The sequence below is a fragment of the Triticum aestivum genome, chromosome 2D (assembly GCF_018294505.1).
Source record: "Triticum aestivum cultivar Chinese Spring chromosome 2D, IWGSC CS RefSeq v2.1, whole genome shotgun sequence".
NCBI lineage: Eukaryota > Viridiplantae > Streptophyta > Magnoliopsida > Poales > Poaceae > Triticum > Triticum aestivum.
In genome coordinates, this window is record NC_057799.1 from 30,511,311 (window position 1) to 30,522,573 (window position 11,263).

Sequence of the window (11,263 nt, forward strand, 5' to 3'; positions counted from 1 at the left end):
TTTGATCAATGAGCTAGTCAAGTAGAGGCTCACTAGGGACGGTATTTGTTTATGTATTCACACGTGTATTTAGGTTTCCGATCAATACAATTCTAGCATGAATAATAAACATTTATCATGAATAAGGAAATATAAAATAACAACTTTATTATTGCCTCTAGGGCATATTTCCTTCAGTTTAGGCCTGGATACCAAGACATGACGAACCACAGCGCCAAGTCGGTGCCGGCACGAGCCGCGGAGACGCGCCACGCGGGGAGCCGCACCGGTCCGGCTTCCAGCCAGCGCACAAACCGCGTGAAGCTGTTGGGCGCAACGCCACCCGACCAGAGGGTTGCCGCCATCCCCAACCCGGCCTCGGACAGCCATGCCGTCTGCTTGTCCAGGGCCCTCAGGCGGGCCTCGGCGGCGTGCATGATCTCCGAAAAACTCCAGGCGGCTTGCGGATCAATTCCGGCACCCGCGTCTGCCTGGGTCGACTGATGGGCGAGCATAGCCTCATCCGCCGTGTCCTGCATCTCCGGGAATTACTCTGACGAAAGAAAAAGGGAAAACATTCAGCGATATGAGAACCCGGTCGGCTCGCAACCCGGCGAAATAAACGAAGAAATACTTACTGACGAGGAGCTCATCCAGATGCTGCACCTCGCACAACATACCGTGCCGCTCCAGGTCTCCGGCGCGGCCGCGGGCTTCGAGCGCCTTCTCGAGCTCGGCGCACTTGTCGACGGCCGCCTTCAGCTCGTCGCCCCTTGCGGTGGCCGCTTTCTCCTGCTCATCCTTGAGCCGGATGAGCTCCGCTTGGTGGGCCCCCGCCGCCTTGGCGGCCTCCGCCTTCAGCCGCTCCACCTCAGCCCGGAGCTGCCCGCTGGCGGTGATTGCATGGTCGCACTGGTGGCCGGCTTTGGCTAGCCGGGTTAGGAGGTCTGGCACCTCGACCGCGGTGGCAGCGCGGCAAGGCTTCAAGTCAGATGCTAGAAGAAAAGAGGAAAACACTTTAAGATTTGACCCAACTGCTCCGCAGTTGGCCCAAATCTCGGGGGCTACACCTAGTGGGTGCGCTAGCGCCCCCACTAAGAGCATGCGAAACATACCTTCGGCGAGACGAAGCACATCCTCCTTCGCAGCGAGCTGCGCTTTCACCTCCCGGTGCGTCTCCAGAAGCCGGTTGTGGATGCCGACTCGGAGGCCATCCAGGTGATGCAAGAGATCAAGGATCAACAAAACCGCAAGACACTATAAGATTCGACCCAACTACTTCATAGTTGACCTGAATCTCAGGGGCTACACCCAGTGGGTGCGCTAGCACGCCCCCACTAACCAGCCGAAAAAACAAGCAAGAAGAAAACTGACGATCACGGAGCGCTCCAGCTCTCGCGTCTGCTCTAGTTCGCTCTGGGCAAAGGCTTGAAGCCGCTCCGCGCGCCCGCGGAGATGCTGGCGGAGAGCGTCCATTGCCGCCTCTTCCTGGACGCGGGGCCCGACCACGGCCCCGTCAGCTCCGCTTCGGGGCTGCTGCGACCCGGCAGCAGACCCGCTTCCCGGCGCCGCGTGCGGCAGCCTGATCGTCAAGGCATGCCCGCTCCCTGCCGGTCCTCTGCACCCGGCGTCGCCTACGGCGCTCCGCCCAGGGTGGCATCCCTCGTGCGCCCCTCCTCCACCCACTCGGCCGTGTCGTTCTGGGGTGGGGTGTCTACGGCCATCTCCTCCACCTCCGAGTCATTGACGACCGGCTCCGGGTCGCGCCTCTCCTCCATTGGCGGCTCGACGACCGTCTCTGCCGGCTCCATGCCCTCCGACATCTCCGGCCAGGCCTGGCCCAGGGTCGCCTGCCCCCTCGCCTCTGCGGCCCTGGCCCAGGCCCGGGCCGAGGCCGCCGCCAGCTCCTCCTCAGCCTTGTTCCGATCCCGCCAAGCCGTGCGCTCGGTGTCCGCCGGGTCCAGGCCGAGGTCCTCCTCGGGCAGTTCTCGACCCGGTCGATGGCGCTACTCCGGGTTACCCAATCACCGTCGGGATGGTCCGCTTTGGCGGCGCAGCCGGGATGACTCGGAGTGCCTTCTTGACGGGCCTCCGCCGTTCGTTTCGCCGCCGGCTTCGGCAACACCGCATCATTCCCGTGCATTCGGCTTGCCGCAGCCGGCCCGCGGGATGACCCGGCCCCAGCATCGGCCGCCTTCTTCAACCGTCTTGGGGGATCGACGCTGCCGTCTCCTCCCCCAGTCGGCGCTGCACCACCAACGTGCGTCAAGACCTCCTCGTCGTCATCCTGCCAGTCTCACAAGATGCGCAGACTTACCCGCGCGGCGTGTCGCGCCGGCTTCAGTGCCCGCCGGCTCCGAGTTCTCGGCGAAGGGAGCGGCGCAGGAGCAGATCCCACAAAGCCGACTCGTAAAACAGTATATTCCACGAATATCCTTTTATACGGTCCGTTTTGCGGGGTCTGACTCTGCGGCCGTCCGTGCAGACCTGCAAAGCCGTTTTTTTGCGAATCGTAAACGCGTTTTGCGGGTCGACGTTATACGGGGTCTGCTAGAGATGCTTTTAATTAATTAGAGGGTCCATTGCCGACCTGTGAACACGACGAGACAAAGACTCTGTGTTCCCGCACCCCATGGAGAAACAAAGCTTAATTAACCGTCCTTGTGCACACATCTTGCCAAAAGAGGACCTTTACTTTACCTCGTCCGTGCATGGACGCATCCAACGGCACATGCATGCATGCACAAACGAGGTACTCCTCATGCTCCTTTGCAGTGCAGCACTGCAGCGTGCGTAGGCCCGTGTAAATGCACGAAGATTACACGCGACAAATTAAGCAGGTACGGGCCTGCCTAGATTAGCTATCACTTTCAGTACACTGGAGCCTTGCTAGGCTGCTAAATGTCCGTGAGAACTTTTCTCATGCATAACGCGTGAGAGCGAGAGGTACGTACGTAGTAGTACTATACTATATACGTATGAGGTATGACCACTTGTCTCCTGCCTGCCTGCGTTTAATTTGCTGGGTTTTTAGTCTGCCGTCCGTGTAGGAAAAAAACGCACAGGGCGGCCAGGGTTTTCAAAGCCTGCTACCTACCTGCTGCCCACTGATGATTTGCACCACCAGGCTGCATTTCTCGAAATAGGGTTTCCCCTCTTTGTATTACAAAGCAACCGTCACCGATACAACCAACGATACCACATTAAGGCAGACAGCACAATCATACCCAAAAGAAAGCAAGAGAAAATAAGAGAAAGAAATGCGAGCAACACCGGCTCAACGGAAGCTGTAGCATCCCGCAACCGCTGCGCCCACCGGAGAATTCCACCACACTCCAATGCCATCGAATCGCCGAGTACCAAGCAGCACCTTCAAGAAGGACCGCGACGACGACGACGCTGCTGCCCAGACGAGTCCTAGGATTTCTCCCGGTACGCGGAGGGGAGTGAGGGAGAGGTATACCAGGCGCCCTTCAGGAAGGGTGGCGGCGCCCACAGGTGTCACCGCGTCGGAGTCAGCCAGGCCCGACAGAGATTTCTCCCTACCTCTCACACTCACCACCCAGGACCAATTGTTGGCTCCACCCTGCCTACCGCCCACCACCATGCGCCACCACAGCCATGAGGACACCACCGTCATCTCACCACGACAAACGTCGCAAGGCCGGCCAGGCCGAACAAAACCACCGTTGACAGGGGCCGGCAGTACCGCAGGCACGTGGGAGGGGGCAACCTCCACCGGCTCAAGCGGTAGCAGACCGGACTCAGAGCAGGAGCACGCCGGGCCAACTGCCCAGCCAGGCCCTGATCGAGCCCGCTAAGCTCCCGCCGCCGCGCTGCAGCAGATGCGGCGCAATAGCCGCCGCCCCCGTCTCCCGTGGCTCGCCAGACCAGCCGGAGGCAAAGCCAGCCCGCCCCGACCCAGATCGGCCCCGAAGGGGCCCAGATCTGGGCCTGGAGGGCGCCGCCGGCCAGGCCCCGCCGCCAAGGGGCCGCGCCGCCACCACTCAGCCGCCTGATCTGCACCAGAACGCCGCCTGCCGAGGAGCTCCGCCGCCGGAACACGCCGCCCGAGCCGGGAACCGCGACGGGAGAAGGAAGAGGGGCCGCCACCGCCGGCCAAGAACGGCGCGCACGGGCAAGCGCCCGGCCACGCCGGCCGACGGCAGCGGCGGGAGGGAGCGAGGGGAGGAGGCCTGGGCAGGGGGGGGGGGGAGAAAGGGCCGCCCCGGCCGCCTCGCTTGGGGAGGCGGCGTGGGGGTACGGGGTCCATAGCCGGCAGATATTGTTTACCCGTTTGCTGTTTGGCCAAGATGGATGTCCAGGCTGCATTGGTTTGCCCTGGTGCGATTGATCTTGATTTTTGGTTCCCGGCATGAGAATACACCACCTTGGAATTTCAAGAATGTGGGGTAACTCCCAAAGCAAATGTACTTTGGACCCATCATGGGGTGATTTAATCGGCATCAGGCGCCAACTCATTCATGCTGCAAAACCGTGGGGACATGTATATTCATATACTTTAAGGCTTTGATTAGGTTTCACTAATAACTTCCTATGGAGTACTTATTCAATATGGACAATGACTTTAACGGGTATTTTTCATAAATTTCTCAATGCCCCTTATTAAGGATTGCAGGTCATTTCACCCAATAAAGGTCTATTGTGCAATCTGTATGCGCAATGGTCTAGAAAATTGTTGGAAGTTCAAGAAAAACCATGAAAATTACGGGTGCAAATTTATAAACATTTTTATCTTAAAAATAGAACAACTTGTTATCTATTTCTACAAAATAATTCTGCAATTTCAAATTTTTTTCTTTGAATCATAATTAAAATTTCAGCTTTGATCGAAGTCTCAGTAGTTTTGAAATAAAAATACAATATTTTTTGTTTCACTATATCTATTCTCAACTAACCAAGGAAGTACTAATAAATTTAGAAATATTTAAATAAAATACAACCTTAGACACGATGCAACAACCCCGTAGTTAATCTATAGTAAATTAAGAAATGTCGTAATAATGTTGTTCTCAATTTTTTCCCGAAATATATATACTGAAATTGAGTTTCCCGAGACTAGGGAAAATATATTAAAATGAAAAAGCCATTTAGAATTATTAAAATATTTAATTGATTGATGTGAAACTTAATGGTTCAATAATATTATTATATATCCTAGTTGACAAGGTTACACAATATAAATATAATTTATTTTAGATCCTGAAAAATACAACTTTATCAGCGAAAATAAATAAGTTGGACGCACAATATAAATGTGCATACTTTCGTAACATATAATTCATTTTTATATCTTTAAGACTTTTAAGTTAGTCAGATATTTGGAATCTCTTTATTCGGGCCCTTTTGATGTTCTTTTCAATTAACGCATCCATAACATATAAGTAAAAATAATAATGCCTGTACAAACATATTTGTAGTCCTGATGCTAAATAGAAATACACATATTTTTATACTAAACTTTCACATTTTTTTAATGTTTTATCAAACTACAATGCAAACAAATAAATTTTTATGTACATAATTAGTTAACTTAATTAATCAAACTACAACATTAATTATAATACTTTTTGTTATCTAGTTGCATTGCATTTAACAAAAGAATTAGTTTCCTAAATTTAAGACAAATTGTGCAGCAAGAGTTCATTGTGAATTACAGTTTGACAATTGCATATATTATATATATTTTGTACATATAGTATATTCTAATATTTAAAATATCATAATAGATATTTCTAAAGTGTACTGTCTAACAAATATCTTTATAGCGATTTCTACTATGTTACAAGGTAACTATATTTATGGAAAACTATAGATTGTAAAATGAACCGTTGGCAAACAGACATTGCAAGTTGGTTAAGTAAAAAGTTGACAACATCCGCATACACTTGGTACCGGAGTAATGGCATTCATAAAAATCACCGACAAACATAAAAATGGCATCAATTTGCTTTTATGTGTATTCGATTTGATTGTTTCATAAGCTAACCTAGAAAATGCTTAAATTTATCTATTTTATACACAGAGCTCAAGTAGTGGATACAATTTAAAATATAAATGTTAGTTAACATCGACTTTAGTACAACATGAAGACATCCATCGGAGAGAGATTAGCAACCTAACTAAATTCATAATCGCCAATTAGATTGGTCTATTTTTACATGGTAAAATGCTCTTGTAACTTTATGCCTTTTTTCGCACATATTCAGTAATCTTTTGAATGCAATATATAATACTCCCTCCGTTCCAAAATAGATGACTCAACTTTATACTAAAGATAGTATAAAGTTGAGTCATCTATTTTGGAAAGGAGGGAGTAATATAGTGGTTATGAATATAATTTAGTGTCTACCCACACCCCTTAGGGGCCAGGGCAATCTCCCTGATTGCCTGGCCTACAGGATGACCCTACGAAACAAATGTAATTAAGTTCTTTTTTTTGTGGAAAGTTCAAAAGTGATTATAGTCGACCAATCCTTACAAGGGCATCCTTTCAAAAACTGAAGTCCGCATACCAATCCTTACAAGGCCATCCTTTCAAAAACTGAAGTCCGCATACCAATCCTTGGGGAAATTGTGGTCGTATTCCTCCTGCACTCGCTGGCGGCGCGTGATGAGTGAAGATTGATGCCGTATCTAGACCTTTGAAGCACCATTGGTGCCAGAGGAACATTGTTGATGCGGTGGCCAAAAGATACCAATAACAATGGTTTGGGAAATAGATCGCCGCCCCAGAGTAGACGACAATGAAGATGGCTGGACGACCACCCCAGGCCTGGCGAGATAGATGCTCGGAGACATAATCTCAGAAGCTCCCTAACAACGCAAAAGCTGACCGAACTCCACCATCAGTAGTAGGAGCCAGAGGACCAAGACACGAAGTGGTGCTGTCCACTTGGCCGAAGACAACTTCGAAGATGACCCGCATAACACGAAGACACAACCTGATCCACCACTCAAGAAGAGCAGTGACCAGATGATCCCCGACCCCCCTCTATGCTGCCGACGAGGTGGATGAGTAGTCGGCGAAGTCTCATTCTTGATCCCCACGGTACAACCATCGCCAACACAGTGTCGCTGCATGCAGAGGAGGAGGGGACCCGTGGCCTCACCGGCGGGGAGCAGTGGCGGCTAGGTTTCTTGAGAGAGTGGCGGCTTAGCCGTGCCTGGCTGGGACTGAATTAGTTCAGCAGATTGACTTTATCCAAGATCAAATATTTATGATATTTGTAAAATGTTGTGATATTGAACGACCTAGCTGTTTGTCCGGAATTTACTATGTACAAGTGTGGAAATTTCCATAGCGCTAGACCAAAACATACAAATGTTGCCACGAAGAAGCTACCTAGCTACAACAACTCTCCTCTTATACAATTTTCCACAATCAGTTACTATTTACTTTACGCGTGCAGGAGCTGGACTAGCACATCAAAGTAATTAACAAGCAGGCACGAAGGATTCCCATGTGCAAGTGTACTTTGTTTACAGAAAGGGAGAGGCGGTGTGGGGGCAGTACCCCGCTAGGCTACGAAATTTCGATTTGAAGCGGCCAACCAGCAAAGCGGAGGTGATTGAAACCAAACAAGCGCAAGCCTACACTTTGACTTCTTAGAGCATCCACATCGTCGTCTCTCTCATCTCTCTGATCGATCAACTGTCTGCTGTCAGTGTTATATATTTTTCTGCCCTCCTTTGTTGCCTTGTGCTGGCTTAGCTCTGGCCTCTCTTCCCCTCCCCTCCCCTCAAGCTTAGCCATAGCCACAGCCATAGCCCTCCTCTCCTCCTTGCTTTCTGTGCCCTCCAACAATATATCTTCTCTCCCGGAAGGCAGTGGTTCCTCTGTCTTGTAGCTAGCCAAGCTCAGAGCTGCCTGCCTCGACGCTTCGTCTGCTAGCTAGCTCAGACTCATAGTGTTTAACAAAGGAGGGTTAGGAGGAGCAGCTAGCTAGCAGCAGTGGGATTCGGTAGCGCGCGGCTGCTAGGTGTCGCCGCTGCCTTGTATCTAGCTTTGTTTCTTCCTCCTCATCTTCTTCTTCGATATATCAATCGATCTCACCTGATGGGGAGGGCGCCGTGCTGCGACAAGAACAACGTGAAGAAGGGGCCGTGGTCGCCGGAGGAGGACGCCAAGCTCAAGGAGTTCATGGACAAGCACGGCACCGGCGGCAACTGGATCGCTCTCCCGCAGAAAGCAGGTGTGTGTGTATGAGCTCCCTGCCTTGTGGATTTATGATGCATGTGTGTGCTGGTTTTGGTACTTTGGTTTGTGTAAGGATATGGGTCACCTGCTGGCCAATCTTAACTTCTCTTGATTTATTTGCAGATGTGATTTCTTCTTGCTCTCTTGAATTTGTCCTTGATTTGCTTCCGTCTGTTTTTCTTGACTTGGGGATGATGAGTTGAAATTGGGATGAATTTTTTTCTCACGCGTCTAGAACAAATGGTCCCTAATTAAGCATGTCATCATTGTCATGACCCATGAGTCTCTCTGCTCTAGTAGTCTGGATAGAGACATCTCTAAGTCGAAATGACATCGTCTTTTCTGGCAACTTCTTCTTTCCCAGTCTATCCAACTTATCATTTCCCCCTTGAATAATCAAGAGTGCCTTCATTCCACAAGATAACCAAATGCTTGTTCCATGTTTTAGGAACCAAAATTTAAAGGTGCTTGTGTTTAATCACTCCCTACCTCTTTAGTTTGTCTCTCTCACAAATGCGCGCACCAAGTTCTCCTTGGACTAACTAGCATACAATTTGCCAATTTGATGCACCTACAATAACTAATGCTATGACTCGCTTAATCCCCTTTGTCACACGTCTAATTTTATGTTCTTGCTGTTATCTCTGGTTAATCATATGCTATCTATTGTTTCTTTCCCTATTTTTTTAGTATTGAACAATGAACTTCTAGTTTGATTTAGACATTTCTGATGAACTTTTTTTTCTATAATTAGGGTTGAGAAGATGTGGCAAAAGCTGTAGGCTTAGATGGCTAAACTACCTGAGGCCTAACATTAAGCATGGGGAGTTCACTGAGCATGAAGATAGGGTCATCTGCAGCATGTATGCAAGCATTGGAAGCAGGTACGCGAGACTGTTCTTCTTTTCTCTCTTAAGAGCATGCATATTCTCTCACATTGTTATGAGGCACACCCAAGTTGAAAAACAATTATGACAAATTCATGAATATAAAGCTATGCTAGTCCTCAAATTTTCAGCCGAAAATATGAATATCCATGGCCTGCCTAAAAGAATTGTTCCTGTCAATGTTTTATTTTGTGCAGGACACAACAAAATGTTTTCTGAATGAAATTTGCATATTTGCATGTTACAGGATTTTTTTTACCAAAATATCCCTAACACATGCATGACAATTTCTGCTCCCTAGAAGAATCTCCCACAAAAAGGATATGTTTTCCCTATCTTGTGCTCAGAGCTAAAGATCCAAAATTATCATAGATCTAGGTAGAAGCATACTCATCAATCAACACCACTAATGTGATTTCTGTATAAAGAAGTAAGCTCTTACATACATAGTTACATTTCCCCCAAAAAGGAAAGAAAACCTAGTGACAGCTCAAGCATGCAGCAGCACAACTATCTACTGCAAATTAGCATTACTCATTCAGTGTGATACAATTCTCAGGTGGTCGATCATCGCGTCGCAGCTCCCTGGCCGGACGGACAACGACATCAAGAACTACTGGAACACCAAGCTGAAGAAGAAGCTCCTGGGCTCCACCACCATGGCGGGCGTCGGCCCTCCGCCGCGCGCGCCACGGCAGAACCACCACCAACACCGGCCGGTCCTGCTGCCCTACTCATCGTCGCCCCACTCCAACTACAGCAACTTCTTCCCCGGCGCCGGCGCCCTCCTCCAGCAGTCCGCGGAACCCCTAACCCTACAAGCCCAAGACCACTATATGCTCGGCAGCTCAGGCTCCTTGAACCACATGAACAACAACAACAATGGAGCCTCCGCGGTTCAGCTACAGCTGCTGCACGCAACGGCGGCTCACCGGCAGCTGCAGGTGAAGGAGGAGTGCGGCAGCGGGGGCGCCATGATCGCGTTCGGCTGCGGCGACCAGCAGAGCTGCAGCTCGTCGGACGGGACCCAATACGCCGGCGGCCAGTACGTGCACGGCGGCCGCCACCACGGGAAGGAGATGAGCTTCGACAACAACAACGGGTACAGCGCCTACGGGGTGTACGGCAGCGGCGCCGGCGCCGTGGAGCAGGAGCACAAGCTGTCGTTTCAGCTGCAGCACCAGCAGGAGCAGCAGCAGGCGCAGCTGGACTACAGCTACGAGGAGATCAAGCAGCTGCTCATGACGGCCGCCGCGAGCGGCGCCGACGGCGGCGGCGGCCTGATCCACGACCCGGAGCTGATCGGCGCGCACGCGGCCACCGGGAAGCTGACGATGATGTAAAAACCAGAGTAATATTTAAGGATCAGGACGTACGTACGCACGTAAAGAAGATCATCAAGGTGGAATTGAAGAAGGTGTGTGTTAATTTCTACTGCTCGCGCGATCTTTTTTCCTCGTTTCTTTTATGTTTTGCTTTGATCCGTGTAGTGAAGTGGATTAAACGCTCCCGTGTCACGGCTGCATGCATGCAGATGCACGTGGCTGACAGCCTAGCTGTGCTGTGCCGCTGTGTGTGTATGTGAGCGTGACATGGGATCAAGATTCTCTCTCTCTCTCTCTCTCTCTCTCTCTCTCTCTCTCTCTCCCTCTTACTTGCTGTTACTGTTGTTGTACCTCTCTCTCTCTCTCTCTCTCTCTCACACACACATCTTTGTCAGCAAAAGGTATAGTGTTATGAAGTTCATATAAGTACTGTGAAAAACTGACAGTGTTTGTTTGGCCAGACCTTGACTCTCATAGCTTGGTGTGGTACCAACCTAGCTACTCCATCATGTGTGTGTCCATTTCTTCTCCATGCATGCATCCATGTGTGTGTGATAGCTTCGATGTGATGTGTCTGACACCCTGAATGTACTATATGACACGATCTCCCCCGGTCTCTCTCATTCACTCACTCACTCACTCGTTGTCGTTGATGCTGCAATGCAATGCATAGGAGTACGTAGGAGTAGGACAGCGAGAGCGCATGTGGAGGCTCACAAGCTGCAAAGCATACACCGATTAAAGTCTGTCGAGAACGTCGGTTTGTGGTCTCGTGGATTTTTTTTCTCATACCGTTCGTCTTGTAGCGAAGATTCCATCAAACTTTGCCATGAATTGGGCAGTGATTACTT

General features: G+C 50.0%; 1 protein-coding gene across 1 annotated transcript; it reads left to right on the plus strand.

The window, feature by feature from the left end:
* Positions 1-7,668: 7,668 nt before the first annotated feature.
* Positions 7,669-10,872, plus strand: LOC123051294 (transcription factor RAX2). Its single transcript, XM_044474136.1, has 3 exons — positions 7,669-8,195; positions 8,955-9,084; positions 9,647-10,872. The coding sequence occupies exons 1-3, from the start codon at positions 8,060-8,062 to the stop codon at positions 10,428-10,430; spliced, it is 1,050 nt and encodes a 349-aa protein (XP_044330071.1). The 5' UTR covers positions 7,669-8,059; the 3' UTR covers positions 10,431-10,872.
* The last annotated feature ends 391 nt before the right edge of the window (positions 10,873-11,263 follow it).